We start from the raw sequence: 21,024 nt of genomic DNA on the forward strand, positions 1-21,024 counted from the left end.
AAAACTATTTCTCTCCCAATAGCTGCACAAAAATCACTTAACAAACATACAAAACAAAATAATTGGAAACAAAGCATTTTGTAGGGTCTTACTTCAGATCAGCCCAGGATTCAAGGGATAATTCAAACAGATGGCAGTGTCCCTTACCTATGGACTTCTTGTAACCAAACCCCAGATATTTAGGAATGTGAAAAAAATGCCCTTGGGTCCTGGAGTTCAGGGGTTACAGCCCTCCTCTGGCACTGTGAGTGGAAGCACAATAACTGCTCTGATCACAGTGCAGCCTGACTGAGCTGCTCGTGCAAGTCCAGTTCTGAATTCAGGAACATTTCCCACATAGCTAATTCTTTAGTCTACCCAGTACATATGTTTGATGATGAGCAGGAGCAGCGTACTTCAGGTGCTGAGAAAGGGACACAATAGGACCAGACTACCAGCATGTGTCATTTCTTTGCTTCAGCTGGAGAATGGAAGATGTGGAGTGGAGACAAATGTATACACACATGTATATATAAAGGTAAGGATGGAGGACAACGGTGACCAAAGGAACAGTGTGGAGAAAAAATGTGAAGAGGAAGGTAGAGTAAGGCAGGGGACTGAACTGAGATGTCAGAAAACAGACAGCAAGACAGGGTATCAGAACAGAAAAAGAAGGGGGTGGGGGAAGACAGAAGAAGACATATGAAAATGGACAAAAATGAGAGAAAAGGCATGAGCCGACAAAAAGCGGGGAGAAGAGGAAAGGTAAGCAGCACAACGCTTGGCAAGAAAGAAATACCAAAGCATAAATAAGACACAGACAAGAGACACTCAGAGGGGTCATAAGAAGAAAGATCTTGAACAGCAGAGAAGACGTGAAATAAAGGAGGAAAAAAATCACCTGCCAGAACAGCACTTCTGAAAGTCATGGGTGAGAGGTACTGCTGCCCCAACGAGGGACAGGGACAAGCCTTGGGAAGTGACAGGCTAAACCCAAGGAGAAAAAAGGATGAGGCCAGAAGACAAATGATACCCTGGTACTAGGTTGTTGTCTCCTGTCTAAAATAGAAATCATGAAGGTCATTGAAATTGCCACTTAGATACTGCACCTGAAGCTTAAGAAAAACCCCACTTATTTTTCTCAATACAATAATTCTTCCTCCTTCTCTCCCAATGTTGGATTAAATTAATTACTGTACACTTCACAGTTCTACCTCCCTGCCAGGGAAGAAAACCCCGTTATGCCTGAGGCAGGCCTTGCTCTCTGGCTTCTTTTGCCTATAGAGGCTTCCGTAGGAAACTTTCAGTAGACAAAGCTGGATTTCCTGCAGCTCCAAAATCACCATGGCAGAGCTGGGTATCATTAGCAGGATAAGGAAGGCAAGGGGAAGCAAACAGGGGCGTGCACTCGAAGAAAAGCTTTTTTAGTTTTTATAATTAGGAAATCTTGCCAATATAAAGAAAAAATTGCTACTGGCAAGTAATCTGTCACTCCTTTGCACACTGAGTAACAGGAATAAGAGAGGAGGGTGTGGGACATACATCCATAGTATCGAATTTTGTTGTTAACATGTGTTCAATGTAATAAAAACATAATCAGGAAAATAACACACTATAACACAAACACTATGGAGGCTATAGAGTAAAAACCTCAGGAAGGTCAAACCGTGTTCCCGGGGTAGCACCAATCTGAGAAACCACAGCTTTATTAGTAGTAACAGGAGCAACATATGGAGATGAATGAAACCGTGTTTGTAAATGCGATACGCAATTGAACACTCTCGCTTGGCTTTCCTTTTTCACGATCTGACTCAGCCTCCACATGGCTTCACTCCCCCATCTTTTGATTCATAAATTCTTGATCTCAAAAACTAAAGCGTTACAAAGCCAGCATACAAAGGGCATGATATGATGGGATGCTGGTGAGTGCAAAACATGCCATTGGTCATCACCCTGCAAATGGACAAGTCTGGCAGCAGAGCCAGGGCCACTGTCCCGAGAGGTGCTGGGGGACGCCGCACAGCACATCACGGCTCCCCTCCGTTGCGCTAGAGACAGGCGCTGAGGTAGACAAACCTATTGCAGAATTGTGTAACATTGCTTACGCTGCATGGCAGCCGCTCCATGGAGCAGTCCCTGCATCACCAAACCCTGAGGATCGGACATGAGAGGAATGAGAAATAAAAGGATGTCTCATGGCATATGCACTCTGCATGTCTTAACCTATGAAAAAGAGATCCGGGTTAACAGCAAGCAGTGTGAAACACACCAAACAGTGCATGAGCTATGGTGTACAGCCCTATATGCTTAGTAAATTATTAACAATACACAGTGTTGACATAGAGGTGTGTCTGCACGCAGGAACAGCACCTTCCCATTGGGCCTGGGTTCCGCAGCGTGTGTGAGGCTGTGGACAGCCAGCTTAGCCCATGAACACCATCGGCCCAGGCCAGCGGTGCCCCTGGCGGAACTGCAGCCCCCGGTCCCCGCCGCCTTGCCCAGGCCCGGGCGTGTGCTTCGCCCTCAGCCCTCCGTTAACCAGGGCGCGGTTAGCTCCGGCGGTACGCTTGCCACAACGACAGCAAAGCACAGGCAAGGCTGACGCGGTGAGTGTGTATCTGCCAAACCCGCAGCACAACGAAGCCCTGACCCTGCCGGGCTCAGGCTCCGGCCACAATGCACGCCACCGCTACCCATGCGCAGCGTTACGGTACACGCTGCATCGCAAAGAGCATAGCTGGACAGCGCAAACCCCGCTGCAGACCGTTCCGGCACGCAGCGCACGGCGCAGCGGCACCACAGCCCGCGCCACAGGCAGCCACCGCAGTACGGAGAATCTTGCCTGCTACACGTCTGGGCTCCTCCGCAGGCGCCGGGCGCGGCGGCGGGGCTGAGGGCTGCTCGCTGCCGCTCCGAGCAGAGCCTGCGGACGCCGCTCCGCGCCGGGCCGGGCCGGGCCGGGCCGACCGTGGGACCCGCCTCTGCCGCCCGCAGGAGCCGAGGCCGGGCTGCGCCCGAGGGATGCTCTGCGCCGCTGCCGCCGCGCTGGGCCGAGCCTCGCCGCCCATGTGCCGCCCCGCCTCTGCGGGCTCCCGTCGCGGGGCCGCCGCCGACCGGGGGCGGGGCGAGTGGCTCGGGCGCTGCGGCGGCGGCTGCGCAGGGCGCTCGGCACGGCCTCGGCGGCGGTGGACGGACACCTGCGGCCGCCCTCGCCCGCAGCGGGCAGGCGGGCCGCGCTGCACCTTGTCCGGGGCTGAGCGGAGCGCCCGGCCCCAGCGGCGCACGGACCGGCCAGGCTCAGCGCGGCGAGCGGCGGCTCTCGGGGCGTCGCCTGGCTCCGGCGGCCTGGGCACCGCGGGGAGAGTGAATGAGAGTTTGCTCCGATTTACGAGCAGGGTGAGTGTCTCGCCGGGCCGCCTTCGGGGCAGGAATATGAATCATGGTCGGGGGGGTTTTGTTTCCTTACGAGCCGTTCCATCCCCATCCCGGCTCCGAGCTCCTCAGGCCGGGGCGGTGGGGACCCGCCGGGCTGGGGCGAACGAGTCTCCTCAGCCCGGTGCAAGGCAGCGTGCCTCTGGCCGGGCCGAGCCCGCCGCCCCGGGCCGGGGACCCGCGAAGGGGCTGCTTCCTCTATTCTCGCAGTCGCCTTTTGTTCGTGTCTCCCGGGGCTGCGAGGGAAGGGGGCTGCGGGAGGAGACCCCGGGGAGCTGTGCCGGGGGATCAGCTTTCCGGGACTTTCTCATCCGTTTGCGGGTAACGGAGACCGTCCCTGTGGGCGCTGGGGTGTCCGGCTGCCCCCGCCCGCCCTCCCGGGGCCGAAGAGCAGGTCTGCTCCGCTCCTTGCGCCCCTCCAGCGCGGAGCAGCCGTGCCGGGCACTGCCGTGCCCCGCCGCCACCGTCCCGGTGAAACGCGGAGCCGGGAATCCCAGGCTGTAGTAAACACAGCGTAGGGAGGGTGGCGGTGAACCTGGTAAAGGTCACATCTTCATGTGCGAGCACAGCTCGCCCTAGCTGCTCTCCCGAGGCGGTGTCGTCCTGTGCTGTGCACGCTGTCGCTGCCAGCCCTGCTCCTCGCCTGCTCTCCGCGGGCTGCAGTCGCGGTGGTATTCCCTATAACTGCTGGCAGGGATCTCCCGTGGTGGGGGGAACAGCGCGAGCTGCGTCGCACCCCTGCTTTACTTCATCTGGCCCCTGTCACGGGGGGGGGGAATCTGGATGGCATCCGAATTGGAAATTAGACCTGGGAACCTTGTGAGGTTTGCTTTATTTAATAAAGCAGGGATCGCGTGCTCTGTGTTACCTGACAGCATCCTGCCTTAGTTTCTAACACGTGATAAGTAGTTTCATTCCTCAGAATTAGAGATATCAGCTGTCTTGAACCTTTTTTCTGTTTTGTTTTTAAACGCCACATCTAGTTACCAGATGCCATCAGTTGTTCAGAAAGGGAAGGCTTTTTTTAGTCCTAGTCTGTGCTCTTCTGAAGCTGACATTTAAGCTACTAGCTGTGAAACTGATAAAATATAAACTTAATTGTTGGTGCTATAATACCAAATTATGTAAAAATCCCTGAAAGCCTGAGTTGCGTTTCACTGTTTTTCATACGGTGGCCACAAGTATGTTTGGCTCGTCCCTCTGTCATAATAAAGGTGGCTTTGGGCTGAGATGCCAGACTGAACTGAAGATGAGCCATGTCGTGCTTCCAGCGTTGCAGGTAAGCTCTTGGAGGTGGTTTTGGCTGGCGGCAGGCAGAACTAACCTGAGCTAAAGCGTCAGACTATTGAGTTTGGTATTATTTCCTCTTTTAACTGTGGCACTGGTGAGACCTGGTCTGTTCCGTGCCTCCTCAGTAGGGGAGTGACTGTTGAGTGGCAAGGGGGAGGCTGCTGCTGCTTGAACGCACTTGTGCCACTCCTTGGCACCATACCCCTTCTGCTGTGGGTGAAGGCATCACCCAGGCTTAGACCTCCCTCCTGGCTGCCTTGCCAGCATTGCTGTGGCCTGGGGACCTGACCTCAGTGCCTGTAAGGGAGGGAGGAATTAAGGGCAGCAGCTGGGAAAAGCTTGTCCTGATTCTGCTGTTTGGTGGGACCCTGTTTTGGAGACTGGCAGAGGGAAAATCAAGGGGCTGACTCGCAGACCTGCTGTCTTCCTGGCTGGAAGCTAATTCCCGGTGGTTTACAGCAGGTAGCCAGTGCAGAAGCTGTTCCCTGACCTTCTCCTCCTTCTGGCGTGTGGTGTACTCAGAGCTTGTAGGAACTGAAGTTCATTATACGAGTATCTGGGGCAGTATCGAATGCCAAAGAGTTGATTGTTTTTGAGACCTAGGGATAAAAATTCCAAACACATGTTTAATATTTTGTTTTGGTAAGGGAACTTCTGCAGTGTCTGAGAAGTGATTAGTGCTGCTGTTAAAAGTCAGGTATACATATGGTGTGCATACATGTGTTACTACATGCTTGTGTTGTGACTTCAGCCTCATTGGCTATTCACTCTTTAATACAGAGACTTCAAAGCTAAGGAGGAGCACTAACTGTTTAACCCCCAAAGCAATGACAGATCTGTTGGAAAATTAACAAAGACCCAGTTTGACATTTTGTCTGCTTAAAAGTCATGCTTTTTTGACTTGATCACCACCAAATCCATAGGGATTCTTGAGACAAGAATCCATCTCAAGACTGTGTTTTGTGTACCATATGGTCCCATTAACAGTTTTGTGGTGAATATCTTTTTAAGTAATGGATCACACTTCCTGTTGTTTTGTTTCTTATAGGTCTGGAAAATAAACGCTATTCAGGAATGATTGAGTCAAGTGCAACATGTACCTTGCTGAATTTTTGGAGTAAAAGCTATGTAACTATTCAGTGGCTTGTCCTGGTCTCTTCTTCCCTCTCCCTACCGCCAGTATTTATCAGGCTTAGCAGTGATACTCTCTTAAACTTTGAAGTCCCTAAAGCCCTGGATGTTGCCAGAATACTCCAGGGTTATGTGCACAGAAATCTGCCATCCCAAATTGGAGGCTCTCTTGTCCAAAAATGACTGTGTCAGGCCCAAATAAACTGGACGATATTCTAGCTTTATCTTGTAACATGTTTCCTTTTCTTTCCTAGGTAGATTTTTCTCAGTTAAATGATATCTGCATGGCAGCATCTATGCTAGGAGGAGAGATGGTTTCCTCTAATGTGTTATTTTTATGACACAGAGTTTTATCAGAGGGAGAGCTTTTGACAGTAAGTACTTAATCAAGGTCTTCCAAAAGAGATTCTCTCTCTGCCCACTGCCCCTGACCTTGCAAGGTGGCAGTTTAATCCATGAAATAATATGTGCAGAGAAATACAGCTATTGAATGCAGTTTTTGGGTCATAATGTTGGATGCTTCCAAGGTTTATGTGTTTTCATCTTTCAAGTTTCTGGACAAATGCAGATTTTTTAATCTTCTGGCCATTGTCATTGATATGGGACACACACACACACACACACACGAAACAGGGAAGTTAGGCCTTTTCCTAGGAGCTCAGAATTTATTAAACCAGTTAGAGTTTAGTGCGAACTCACCTGAAAATTTAATGAGTTAGTGCTGCTTGTTGTTATGACATAAGAAAATGAAGTAAGGAGTCTTTGAAGCCACTTCAGGCTTCATAAATATTAACAGGCTCTGCAGTCTTCACAGAGAATAAATTCTGGATGTTTTTTCTTCACCTTAATAGTACAGTTTCTTTTGCACAGTAAATCTTCTTGCCTTGACTAAACCGAAAGAGCAGTTACTGGGTGCAAACCAAAAATACTGTGTTTGTGGTTAGGTCTTCCCCTCCTGCCTTTAACACCTAATCCTTTCTCTTGGTACACTCTCTGGTAACAACAAATTTAATTCCATGACTTATAAAACCAGATCTTCAGGGGTGCTTAAATGATTGAAGATGCATTTGGTTTTTTTTGCTTCTGAGAATAGTGGAAGGTAAAGATTCCCAACATGTTCAGTTGTGTTTGGAAAATCATTTCTATTTGCATCTTGGGTCACCATATGTGTTTAATACTTGCCTGTGTTAATGAGGGGAAAAAAAAAACTCTGGCAGAATTTTCTAAGCATGCATTGAGAATATTTAATATTGTCTCTTGTAGTTTAAAAGCTGCATATGCATCTTAATGGAACTGAAATTCCACTTAGTTGCTGCTTCTTGCAAATCCCAAGTTAATGCAGAAAGTTCTTTGTGATGGTCTGTGAAGAACATATCATCTGTTCTAGTACACGTTAAAAGAGTGCATCAGACTTACTGAAAGACTTCAAGGTGTCTCATGGGTGACTGAAGAGAGCTAGTCTTTTTTATTTCACAGAATGGCTGAGGTTGGAAGGGACCTCTGGAGGTCATCTGTCCAAGCCCCTGCGTAGGCAGGGACACCTGGAGCTGTTTGCCCAGGCCCATGGCCAGGCAGCTTTTGTATACTTCCAAGGATGGAGACTACACAATCTCTCTGGGCAACCTGTGCCAATGCTTGGTCACCCTCACAGTGAAAAGGTGTTTCCTGATACTCAGAGGTAACCTCCTATGTTTCAGCTTGTGCCCGTTGCCTCTGGTCCTGTCACTGGGCACCACTGAAAAGAGCCTAGTTCTGCCATCTGTGCACCCTTCCTTCAGGTATCTGTATACATCAATAAGATCCCCTGCTGAAGCCTTCTCTTCTCCAGGCTGAACAGCCTCAGCTGTCTCAGCCTTACCTCACAGGAGAGATGCTGGAATGCCTTCATCATCTTCATGGCCCTTTACTGGACTTTCCCCAGTATGTCCATGTCTGTCTTGTACTGGCACCCGCAGAGTTAGATACAGTACTACAGGCCTCATATTTCCCAGTATGCTGTAAAAATAAGGAACTTCTAAAGTAAATTTTGAGCATATTTTTTTAGGATGCAGGTCTGAGAGGTCAGCTTGGTGCCTTCAATCACTGATGCAGCTTCTCGGAGTGCTGTTGCTCTTCTGCAGGAGCTGATGTTCCTGGTTAAAAACCCCAAATGCTCAGCATTTTCTTGATCAGTGCAGGTTTTGAGAACTCTTTTGACCTGTGATTAAGGGATGTATGACTAGGTTTGCTGCTTACACATGCCTATTAAGTGTAATCATTAGATGCTGAGTCACATGTGTATGTGTGTTTCTTGGGGTGTATTCATACAGACTTCTGTCTGAAACAGAGTTTGTTTCAGTTTTGAGTGAATGCTTGTTTACGTTTGTGAGGGCACATCCTTGCTGTGGGCTAGTTTAGTTCTCCAGCATCCATCCCATGCTGCACTGTAGTCCATCGGGGCTGACCTGCCTACTCTGTGGGCACTCTCTACATTACTGCATTTCCCTTGTGACATGCCTGAGGTTGAGCATCTGTCTGTAAACTAAATCAAGTGAAGTTTGGATGATTCCTTACTCTACTATGGCTGATTTGTATGCTTATATGAGTAACTTGACATTAAATATAGAATATGTAAACAGGGTTTTTATTTTTAGGTCAACATGTCAGGTGCAGAATAAAACTGTTAGTGGTATAGGTGTTAACACTGCTCATGAACAGGAGGGGGGGAGAAAAAGAAAATAGGACAAGGGGGGATGGCTTTCAATTGAAAGAGGATAGATTTAGATGAGCTCTTAGAAGGAAGTTCTTCCCTGTGAGGGTGGTGAGACACTGGCACCGGTTGGCCCGGGGAAGCTGTGGCTGCCCCATCCCTGGCAGTGTTCAAGGCCAGGTTAGATGTCTCTTGGAGCAACCTGATCTATTGTAAGGTGTCCCTGCCTGTGGCAGTAGGATTGGAACTGGATGATTTTTAAAGTCCCTTCCAACCTAAACCATTCTGTGATTCTATGAAAAAGGCATAAAGCACAAAATTATCAGTTTATCTTTGGGATTCTCATCAAACTCTGTGGGAGGGCGCACTCATTTCTTAACCATAGAGTGTCCCTGCCTTTGTATCTAGGTGTGTATAGTTGGTTAATATTTTGTTTAAGGTTCTTAAAGGTATGGCAAAATTATGTGGAAAAAACAGTTAACAGTTGCTTGCCTTCTCTGTGTCCAAATAGAGTGGTTAATAGGCACTTTTTAAATTTCCATAGTACTCCCCTGAAAGTAACTGCACAACATGAGAGGTCTATACTTATCTTAATTAAAGAAAACAAAGCCATGCTCTCCATGCTGGCCTGATGTATGCAATTAGTGACTGAGTGAAATCAGTTTCCAACCGCTAAAACTGTCTTATCAGAGGTCTCGATAGGACTGTCAGCAGTTTGTATTAGTATCTGGTATTACTAATGCTTGGTATTTTTTACCATGTTGTAAAAGCCACTTGTTCCTTCAATATTCATTTCGGGTATCAGGTTACTTATATGCAGAACATTTCAAACTCACTGGTTTGGAAACCAGGCAATTCTCAGAGGCTGAAAATTGGTACCAGGTTTTTCAATGAAGGATACAGAAGCATCTTTAGATGTTCAAATAGGGTTTATTTCATAACCTGAAGTTTACCATTAGCTTAAATTTTGGAAAGTGTCTTCTTCAAATTAGAAATGTGCATGCAAAAGAGAACTTTTTACATAGTTTTAGCTCTAGAGCTAACTTCAGAAACAAGTCATCGAACCTCTTGCTGTGGGTTTTACTACCTGAGGCTCCAGGTTCCTTTTATGTTCAGGAAATGGTTTGTGTGTTTTTCTTCCCCGCCCTCTGGATCTCCTCTCTGCATTCCCAGGTGTGCACAGTAACTGCATTTTAAAATAGCTTGCTGTGCTTTTCAAGGTTAACAGCATGTTGTAATTCCTGGGGAGATGTAGCAGGGCTACAGAGACACATGTGGATTTATAACCGTCAGCAGTATTTAAGCAGTGTCACAGCCATAGGGATGGGGAAACGTGAAGCCTCTAGAGAAGGATCTCCTAAAACGTAGTTTGAAGGCCATGCGTAGTCCATGATGCTGCTTTCTGAGCACAAGGGTATGTTTTTTCATCTTGCTTTTGCTAGAGTTGGCGATGTGTGTAGCTCTACAGCTTCAGGGTCCCTCCTAGTTATATTAGGACTGATATGGGTGTCTAAACCCTGTAATATACTGTACTTTACTACAAATTTGAGTCTAGGGAGCTGTACAGTTTTGTGCTTTGGGCATAAACTGCTTCGTCAGACACTTGTATTAGTGGGACTACTACCAGTAGTAGACTTTGTTCCAGGGACAGCACACTGCCAGAAACTGGGTGACTTTATGCTTTCTGGGTTGGCTGAAGAGACTGGCTTGCCCTGTTTGAGCCTTACAGATCTGAGCAGCAGAGAAGAGACCAGTCTGAAAATATCCATAACCCCACTCTGGGAGTGAAGGGAGCAGTAGCCTGGGTCTGGGCATTTTGTAAGATGCACAACTATTGCAACAAGTGATAAAATAGCATGTTGAGCACCCAAAGATGAAATGCTGTGTATCTTCAGTGTGGTGTTCCTTGTACTTGCGTGACCCTCAGTAAATACGACTTTGGCTACCTGATTCAAAATGAAGCTGCAAGGTGACCTGCAGTCCAGGATCCAATCTCTGAACTCACTTTTGGGAGGGGGCTTTCTTCATTCTATCTCTTGCTCGCCTTTTCCTTTGTGAGACAGGGGCTAATGCCAACCTTCGAGCCATGCTTGAAGGTCCTGGTTGCTTCCTCTTGCTGCATGTAGCTGAGAGGTTCAGTTCCCAGCAGCTGCCGTCTGTTTGTGTGGGGCAAAGGTAGCTGTGAAGCATGGAACCTGAGAGCAGCAAAAATTCCGAAGTATCCTCGTGTGACTACAATTAGGGTGACTTTGGACTGTGATCATCCGATAATAGTAAACTGCAGCTCTATAGACTGCAGTGTTTTACATCAACTTGCAGGGATCATGTCATCAGAAAGAGTAACAATGAGTGGAGTCTGTATAAGTATGTTCTTTTTGTAGTCTGAGTTTTTAAATCATTAAGCCACCTTTAGGCATTATTCTGTTTTGATTAACTTTATAATTCTTCATACTTCTGCAGTGCTTTTATCCAAGGGCTGAATGCTCTTCTTAAAGCCTAATCTACAAAGCAACCCAAAAGATGTCACTAAGTGTCTGAGACCACCTTTTGTGTGTATATGCAGTGTGGCTTGGTTTTGTGCAAAACGCTGCATGGTCTCAGCAGCTCTGTGGGATCACCTGGGATTGTGCAATGAGGAATGTCCTTCCCCATAAGTCATGGAGCTACAAGGACATGTTGATCCTTTAAGAGATCTGCCAGCTGCTACGGGGTGCTGTGCTCCCAGGATTTTCTTGAGATATAAGAGCTTCCTGGAAACTTGCAGTAATTAAAACTGGCGCCAAGAGTTTGCAAAACACTGCAGAAAAAGCCCAGTTTTGTTTCAGAGAAACGTTCTGAATATAAAGCTTTTGATGCTTATGAAAGGGCCTGGGCCTGTTTTGAAGGATTTTGCCTGCCCTCCTCAGTGGAGTTGCTTGTGGGACTGGTGGATGTATGCGCATTCAACAGCTCTTGTTTTTACTTTCAGCTGTGGGAATAACCAGACGAAGTGGGATAGTTCTGGCTTCCCCCGAAAACATTTTTACAGCAAATACACTTTTCTCAAGCTACTTCTGCTTCTTTCCTGTTTCTTCCAGTAGTAACCTTTCCCCACTTTGAGGGCTCTGCCAAGGACAGTTTCCTCTAACACTGGATCACTTAACCCTCTGCAGCAACACATTGAAAACAAGTGAGGCACAAATGCCATTTCTTGGAATATTTTACAGGAGGAATGGGGAGCTCGCTTTGCTTAGCAGTTTGAATTTGCCTGGTGATGCTCTCTGGCCCCTGGCAGTCCTCTGTTAAAGCAGAGGAGGGACAGCATGTGCGTTTTAAATAAGAGACAATGAACAGCATTTTCAGTCCGGTTTTCCTGGTGGAAGGCAAGCCTGGCTGTGTGCAGTGTCCACTTTTGATTTCACTTGGATGTATACATCTGTCCTGATTGGAGACTGGGGTCTATTCAAAGCTCATTTTCTGTTTTGTTGGTAATACTTTGAAATTGCATGAATATTTTCTTTTCTTTAGAGATAAGCTTTAAATATTAAGCTCTTGTCTGTGACTCATTAGTCTGCTGTTGGTGACAATTTATTGCCTTTGTTAAATCATGGAAAATCTTTCCATGCAGTTTGATTTCCTTATTGTCTAAAGCAAGCTACATCTGTTTATTTTACCCTGAAGGAGGCTTTCTTCTCAGCTGGCTAAAAGTTCATCATAATATCTGAAAGCTAATAGGAAGGTACAGCACACCTCACTCAGTGCACGGAAGACTTCATGTGTGTATTCAACTGTTGAACAATTGTGTTAGATACGTTTTGGAAACACTACAGGACTGACACAAAAAGCAAAGAGTCTGTTTGTTTTAAAGGTGGTGGTTTGCCTTTTTTACTTTCTCCTCCCTTTTCAAAAGCTTCAACTGAGCCAAGTGCTGGTCATTAAATAGACTGGTATTTTCTAGAGCTTTTCTTAATTCAGCCGTTTAATCGCTACGAAGTTAATCCTGTATTCTTGTAAAAATCAGGAGAAAAGTGGGTAAAGATGTATATACTGACTGGAAATGCTAAGAATGGGTTGGACCTTGAAGATGACTGACTGACCACAGATTGCTCATTACCGGAAACAGGAGAAGAGAAACCGTGTTTAGGAAGCAGATGCATCACTGGTGTTTCCACACCATGGAGGAAGTGCCCGACACCAAGTCTTGAATTAGCTTAGCTACAAGCATGTTGGTTTTCTTTCTTAGAAACTGATAATAATTTTTCTTTTAAAGTAAAGATTAACTGGTAGATTCAACTCCTTTCAGCAAAATGCAGATGTGGGTATTGTCACTGGGCTCTGGGGGAGAACAGAGTGCTCTGCTAGGCAAGGTGGAGCCAGGAAAGCTCCAGTCTGTTAAAGAAGACACCTTTATCTAAAAGTATGGAGTTACGTGAGGTTCAGTAGTCCTGACATTCCTGAAGGGAGATGGCTTCCTCCATCCTCCATGTGCTCTTGTACGCATCCTCATGCAAGAATGCCAGTACAAGGTGGTCTGACCTCTTGTGAAGCATTAACTTAGATACCATAATCCAAAGGCTTTTTTCTGTATATGTATGAAAGGTCTTAGGGCTGGTTATACACAAATTGGACCCAGCTTCCTGATTCTGCCATCTGTTATGACTCCCGGGCAGCCATAAATCTTTCCTCTTACTGGAAAACAGTCTTCTGGTTCAGAAAAACTGGCTTTCATGTGCTGTGGGTTGTGTGGGTGCCTCCTCTGATGGAGAGGTTGTAGCAGGGTGTGCATTTATTCTGCTTGTAGCGGTACAGCTGTTGGAGGGCTGACAGCTCTGGTGTGCTGTGTGCCATCAAAGCTCAGCGCAGCAATAAACCCCCAGAACAGTCCTTGATTAAAACTGCAGTTTAGATTCTGAGGATTTTGTACTGTCCTATAAATAGAAGGGTTTGGCAGGAGTATCAGTAGGGTATGAACTACCCCTTCATTGTGCGTTTGCAGCTTTTCTTTTCACCCTAAAGACAGCCTGTCCCTGTTTCTTGTCATCTTGTCTTCCATGACTTAGGTCTTGCTTTGAACAGACTCCCATTTACAGCCGTCCAAGTCCCTGATCAAGTTTAGTCAGCCTGGCTAGATCCTGCAGCTGGATGAAGGCCCCAGATGCCTATAACAAAGAAATCCAAAGATGTCATCTTTCTTTTTCTTTCTCTTTTCATTTTCTTTTTTCATATTTTTTTTCCGTTCGGCAAATTTGATGCTCTGTAGTTTGCTTTTGGGTACAGATGGAGCCTCTTGGAATCCCTAAAATGTTCAAGAATAATACGATATAATGGTTTTTTGTATTAATTTTTTGAACATGTTAGCATCTAACAATGGCAATTATATAAGCAAATCAGAGTTAAATGGGAGTTCAGTGCTAGCTGGTGGTTCAGTCATGTCCTGCAGTCTTTAGCATGCTTCTGTCATGAATGCAAAAAGTCTCAGAATCCTGGGTTTCCATGACTTGGAGAGACTGTATGTGTTAAAACAGTTGCACAGTGTAAGCAAAAGGCTTGATATCCCCAAACCAGACTTTGAGCCTTATTGGTAATTAAAGTTTTAGGATCCTTCTTGAAAAGTAAACCCCATAGCTTAGCTTTTAAAATACCAAGGCCCAAATATGTGAATATTGATGAAGAATAGGGAATCAGTTAGAGTGGGCAGAAGTCCTGGTTAAGAGACTGACAGAAATGTCAAAGATGCTGCTTTCTGCCTTTGTTTCTACTCCTTCCCCTGATTTTCCAGGGAGTTTTTGGGAAGTCTTTTGGCGGTCTGTGGATGGTCTCTGGCCTTCAGCTGGTGACATTGCCTCTCATGTTTGCCATAAGGCACCACCAGTTTCTCTCTGACTTTGACTTGGAAAACCAAACCATTTCTTAGTAGAGGATGGACTCAGAAAGGTGGGAGGGATCTCTACAGATACCTCCTTTGTGAACTTAGGAAGCTTTGAAATAGCCTGAGCTGATGTGGTTTAATGTGGCTTGTGGGGCAGGTGGGTGCATGCAAGGAGTAATGTTCTCTGCTCGTTCCTTCCTCACCCCAGCCATAACTGCTCAGGAAGATAAACTGTGTGGTTATGGTTCTTCTTCTTCAAGTACTTTGACCTTTGGACCTTTATCATTGGTAACTGAACTGTCATCGTGGCATAAATGTGTCAGCTTAAGTAGTGCAATTCTGGCCCTTGTCCCAGTCTTAGAGGCAGATGTAAATGCCATCCTGTAGCTGGCTTTCAAGTTGCTTTGTCTGATTGAAACGGTGACTGAAATAATCTTATTTCTTCTCCCTTGGTTTCTTCACTTTGTTACAAAGCAATCCGTCCTGCTATCTTTGTGTTAATTTAAATCTATTTCAAGTCTGAAGGCTCAGCAATGTGCCAGGTTGCTATTTACTGTCATTGAGTTTGTATCATCTTAGCAGCCTGACAGGCTTCGTGGTGTATTTGTGACATTTTGAGACAAGAAAATACTTCGTTTTGAAATAGAGCACGGAAAAAGTATGGTAGATCAGAGTGCTTGTACAGGCTTGGTTAATAAACCAAAGAGCTGATACATTATGTGTAAACACCATTGGATTCATAGGCTACCTCATATTTGGGATCAAAAACACAAACCAGAGGAGATATTTTTCTGCCTTTTCCTTGTGTCCAGAACATCTCTTGTTGAAACATGGTGGAAACCTTACTAATATGGCTCCATCAAGAGGAGTTGGCTTCTCTTGGGAGAAATGCCACTTAGCACCTAACTATACTTTGGTGATGCTGTCAACGGCAGGCTCCCCCTCGGAAGAGGAGGGGAGCTGTGCATGTTGATATGCCCTGGTTTATTTAAAGACTTGCTATAAGATATCTTGTTCCAGTTGTTTCAAGCAGCTTAAAAAATGTAGTTAACTCCTGAGTATTTTTTTTTCATCATCTGCAGTTATAGGGCATATTAAGCACCATTAAAATATCAATTTCCTACAAATATGGCCAAGTTAATAAGAACTGGGCTCCTTGATGCTAATAGCCTCAGCTGGCTGGTTTACTTGTTAGGAAGAGGCTTTGTACCTTCCTTACATCTTATGTAATGCATCATTTCCTTGTTTTCTTGAAATTATGGATTTTTTGGTTTAGTTTTCTTCAACTCTGTGCATGCTTTAAGCCTTAAATTGCTTATAGAATATGGCTGCGTATCTCAATCTTTCCTCCCATTCCTCCGTCAGTCACGCCTGGAGCCGTGCATGCCAGGCTGCTGAAGGTGGAGAGCCAAGCTGCTCCGTGTGTCTCTGGAAATGAGTGGGTTAGGATTGCTGCCTGGAGTTCATCTGCGGCAGTGCTGAGTGTCTTGACTGATGAGTTATTTTGGTTTTGTTTGCAAAATGAAATCGGTTTCATGAACTAATGAGATTTGTGAGAAAAGAAAAAAATGCATGGGAAATTTAACTGGAGTAATGCCTTTTATCTTTTTTTTTTTTTTTTCCCTCTTTTCTTTCCCTTCCATATCTTTCCCTACGAGTGTCTGACTCACAGACTCCATTGTTATTTCTGAGGTTATTCCACTTCCCGGCATAGACCCATGCTGTCATCCCCCATCTCTAACTGCTGGTGAGGTGAGGTGAGGGGACACCCTGTGCTCAACCTCACCTTCATACTTCTCCACCAGTTGCCTCTTTAATTGTCACAACTGCTAAGCACCCATGGCAGCCTTTTCCGGGAGTGGTATTCATGTCTGGTCCTCTACTGAGAGCAGTTACTGGTATCACCAAAATGGCCTTTTTTAGCAGCCATATATATGTTTAGATCCCATGTACAGAGGTTATTGGGAAAGAGCATGGAGAAGCAGCCCAGACTTCTATATGTGCTTCTTGGAAGCTTCGGGTTTAATAGCAAAGATTTCCTCTTTTTCCTGCTGTCCATAGTATGTTAAAATCAACATATGAAATGGAAGATCTGCAGTAGTGGCAGAATACTCAGGTAGTTTATTAAACAAAAGAGCTAACTTGCAGGACTGTGATTATATTTGTTATGGCCCCTCTGGTTTCTCATAGGGTTGGATGCTCTGCTGCCTGGTGTAGCTATACCAGCTTGGGTTTTGGCTGTGGATTTTTTTTTCTTTTATATTTTAGTTCAGGATTACTGTTTGTAAGCTTGAAGAGAAAGAGCAGATATCCTGCGTACTGAGGGAATGAAGCAGTTTGAAATGTGAGAGGATAGAGGTTTGCCCCTGTAATGGAGATTACCTTTAACAGCAGTGCCTTTCAACCTTAAGCCTGCCGTGTCACTGTGTTAGAAGTCAGTTAAATAGCCAAGTTATTTAACAAGTAATTCCAGCAGGACTGTCTTTCAAGTTCAGTGATGCAGTTCTCTCTAGAGCAAATGTGCCAGCAGCACAGGTGATTTACGTAAAGGGCTGCACTGAAGAAATGCAGGAGGGATCTGCGATACCTAGTGCACGAGTTTGGTGCTTTTGTGTGTCACACAACTTCCTCTGCTATTTCCAGACTCTGCTACGTGGAGAAAAATCTCCCTCTCCTCTTTCGACAGGCTGTGTGGGTGGGATGGAGGAGGCTCTTTTCCAGAGTGCTTCTTTCCAGCAGAGCTGCTGTTCGTGTTTCTGTTGGCCTGGTGGGAGCTTGACCTTGAGTTTTTTACTGCATGATACTATTTCAAGGAATAGCTTACAGGGCTTTTACAAGCAACTGTGTAAAACAAACAGTGTCAGAAATGAAGCTGATGCCTGAAGCCACACTTACTGCATGAAACTTGCTGTTTCTCTGTTGCTCCTTGGTTAGACTTACTTGGATAAATCCCTTCTTCGTGTGTCATGCAGCATAGCAGTCTTTCACATAGTGTCCTTTTACGTGTTATTGATGCAAGTTTTTACGCAGTACTTCATGCCCCTTCATTTGAAAGGTGACATGATGAGGAATTACAACACTACAGACTTGCATAATCCACATAATGTTTTTATTTTTTCCCCTTGTCCTATATTTTCCGTGCCTGTAGCACCAACTTCAGGAGCATTTTCAGGTTTTTTGTTGGGAAGATGTGAGAAGGAACAGAATGGGCAGCAGCACTGCTCTTGTATGGAAATGTGTGGGATTTGGGGATTTTACACATTCTTTGTAAGCCCAAGAGCAGTATATAGGAAGGAAATTAAAGGTTCTTAATCATTGTGGTGGTTGTAATGGGCATGTGCTAGCTGTATCTTTGTAGTTCTTCATGCACCATCAATGTTAAACCTATTTACCTATGTGAGCAAAAGTTAAAAACCTTTAGTGAATTAGAATTATTTTTATGACTATAAGGTGGTTGGAGAGCTTTTGGTGCTTGGTAAATGTTCAGTTCCTTCCCTTGGCTGTGTCTGTCATTGATTTCTACAGTCAACATATCTGAAACTTGGTTTTGATGGGGTTTTTTTTGCAACTTAGATATTTCAGAGACTTAATGAGTTCTCAGATCAGCAGTAGAATAGTTGAAGCTTGCAGAAGCAAGTTGCAAAGTGTCGTGCACAAAATCAAGTCATCCTGGGAATCTTCCTCTGAAACTTGTGTCTGGATGGTTCATGGTTACTTGTTATTCACTTACAAAGATGTGGTAATGTTGGCTTCTGCAGAATGGTCTCCCTAAATTGAGGGAAGCTCCTCAAAATATACCGTCTTGGTGTACTATGGCCCTTATCCTTGTTCTTAGTGAGGTGTGCTGGGAACTGAATGATACAGAGTGTGTAAACATGGCCCTGTGGTTGCTTTGTGAACAGAAAGGTAGGGAAGTTCATTTTGTCATTGTGATGTATCACAGCAGCTGTAGGCCTGCATTCATTTGCCTGATAGCTTTAGTAATTCCTTCTGTATGGTCTTGCCATAAGTAAAACCATAATGCATAGGCATAATGCATAGCTTGGCACTGTGGCACATGTGAAATGTTGCTCAAATATGCAAGTTGACTATGCATGTACTGCAGATGTTAGTTGGTAAGGGCTGGGGCAGGCTTCTCTTCAATGGGTTGCATGCTCTCTGCTGTGCTCAGTGGAGGTACATGCACTTCACAGAAGTCAGCAGAGGCTACAGTTGTTAACTGTGAGCTGTTTCCTACTTCAAATGTGTATCTGTTAGCTATAAAAAGGAATACATAACCATTCTTCAAAACTTGACTGTGTTATATACCTTTGTTCTGTTTCTGAAGATGATGAACATGCACTTGACATTATGGAAACCATCTAACCCAGGTAGAACTACTTTGGTCTCAATAACTTTCTCTTTTTTTACTCGAAGGGATAGAATGAAAATTCTTCTTCAGGCTGGCAGGGCTCACACTTTCTAAATAGTGATCACCTCCCATAATAAACTTAATAATCTGAATAAGATGTTCCATGCTAGCATGTGTACTTTTGACCTGAAATGCCTGTTTTAAAGCAGATTGTAAGAGGCCAGCTTCATCCTGAGTGCTATATCAAGCTAGGCTTCTTATATTTGGGCAGTGGAAGAGGAGATATATGTAGTGATAGCCTGATCTTACCCTGTGTTAGTTGTGTCCCATCCTTTCCCCGCACCCATCACCTCCATGTTTCTGTTTTTATAGGCACTTGTGGTGCTTGCTTATGCCAATGCTTCCCCTGTGCACTGGCTTCTTACTTGGTTGAAGCCTAGCCAGGCTGAGCTGCCTTGTACGTGGAGGCTCTTGCTGTGCTGGTGATGCTCATTTTCTTGTCTTCGCCCTCAGCTCCCCTGACTAGTAGACAAAATTCAGAGTGAGGAAGCAGAAAAAAGCCTTTTGCCAATGCCAAGCTGTGACAAGCTCTTCCCACATCCTCCAGAGGAAGGACTGAAGCTCTGGCGTGGGACTGATTTCTGAAATGTGCCTCATGGCAGCTTCACCAACAGTGAACACTCTTTAGGGTGAGGCTCTGCAGTTGCTTAACCTGATTTAAGTGCAGGTGCCTGCTGTAAAAGGATGCTTTCTCCCTCTGCTCATGACCACATACTTTTTCTGTGTGGGAGGCACGACAGCTCTAATAGGTTGTGCAAGCAGGAGTGGGGCTGCATAGCTGCATGCTCTGATTAGACTGACCTTGCCAGAAAACAAAAACAACAATCAGTTGCATCAGCAGCGAGCTGATAAACTGCATGAATGGTCAAGTGACATGTAAAGGCCATGGCAGAAATTAGCGGGATTGCTCCCTTTGGTGTCAGCCTGTGAGTAAGTGGTTTTCAGGCTTGGCTGGGCGCAGGATGGGTGCGCAGCAGAGAAGGGAGGGGTTCACCTGGAGTGCGATATGATTTTATTACTGTCATGACATGCTACCCCTTTCATGGGATATCTGCCAAGCAGAGTAGCTGTAAAACCCCATTGCTGGGCAACTGCTTGCTACCCCATGGCTTGAGCTGGTGGCTCCCCCAGTCTGTGAGTGCTGCTTGAGCTCCTCTCTGCAAGCAGTGCCATTTTCGTGCAGGGCTTCAGGTGCTGCTCTTCCAATGGCATAGTAAATGTTTCACTGTTTTTCTTCCTCACACAGGTATCTTGCGGAAAAATGAGCTTTATCTTCCTGTTTTTGGAGTTAAAATTTGCCACTTTACTAGTTTGCAGAGGAATTAATTTAACAAAACATGCTCATTTTAGGTTTCAGAATGAAACAGAGATAGAGGTGTGCATGGTGTCAGTGTGTCTTTGGAAGGGTGTGGTTTTGGAGGTGTGATGTTTCCAGAGTGATGTTAAGTGGGGCATTAAGTACAAAATTCAACTTGTGCAGCTGCTCAGCTCTAACGGTTGATACCCTCGGTTTCTTCCTTGGCACACTGGTGTGTGACCTGTACGGATAGGTACCTGTGTGGGATTTGGGGTGGGTTTTTCTGTGAACCCCTCCACTCACAGTTTTCCAATGATAATGAAGCCAAGGCTCCTCAGTTTCAGCTGGCTTGGGCACTGTCCATGGCAATGGGAGCAGGAGCTCCCCCTTTTCTGTCCTTTGTGGAGGGTCGCTGGAGGTGCCACATCCTCCAGTTTGCTGAAGGGCCTGTCCTCAGGTGTTCGAGGGCTTTAGCCTGATTCCTTGCACAGATCTGAAACCTTGCAAGGACTGAGCAGCTCGTTTGGGGAACCTCTGCCTTAGAATGTTTGCTAAATACATCTCAAGTACCTTCTGGCTGAGGCAGGTACAGAAGAGAGTCCTACATCCCCGTGCTACCACGTTCTATGTCTCCAAACCCTCCTGTCTACAGCAGCTGAACCAAAGGTTTTGAAGACCAGTCGCATTTATTGTACAACCCTGACTTGTCTCCCAGGCAGCTTCGTGTTGTGAGCTGAATGACACGTTAGTCCCTTCTGGGGGAAAGAAATAGGTTTTAACCTAATGCATATTCATGACAGTGCGTTATGGTTGCTGTGACAACCTCACCGCTGGCAGCCGAGAGTGGTGTGTTGAACTTCTGTCTCCAGTCCCTGTGTTGTACATTAGTGCATGTTACACAGCTTTCCACTTTTTACTTCCCTCCCCTCCTCCCCTCAGCCAGTGGA

General features: G+C 45.7%; 1 protein-coding gene across 1 annotated transcript in view; it reads left to right on the top strand.

The window, feature by feature from the left end:
* Positions 1-3,346: 3,346 nt before the first annotated feature.
* GRAMD4 (GRAM domain containing 4) overlaps positions 3,347-21,024 on the top strand; it is a gene marked incomplete at both ends in the record, with an annotated part of 72,242 nt that continues 54,564 nt past the window's right edge. The window contains one exon of the mRNA XM_080623290.1: positions 3,347-3,375. Within this exon, the coding sequence (XP_080479416.1) occupies positions 3,347-3,375 (29 nt within the window). The remainder of the gene's footprint in view (positions 3,376-21,024) is intronic.

This window comes from Psittacula echo, assembly GCF_963264785.1.
Source record: "Psittacula echo genome assembly, chromosome: 1".
NCBI lineage: Eukaryota > Metazoa > Chordata > Aves > Psittaciformes > Psittacidae > Psittacula > Psittacula echo.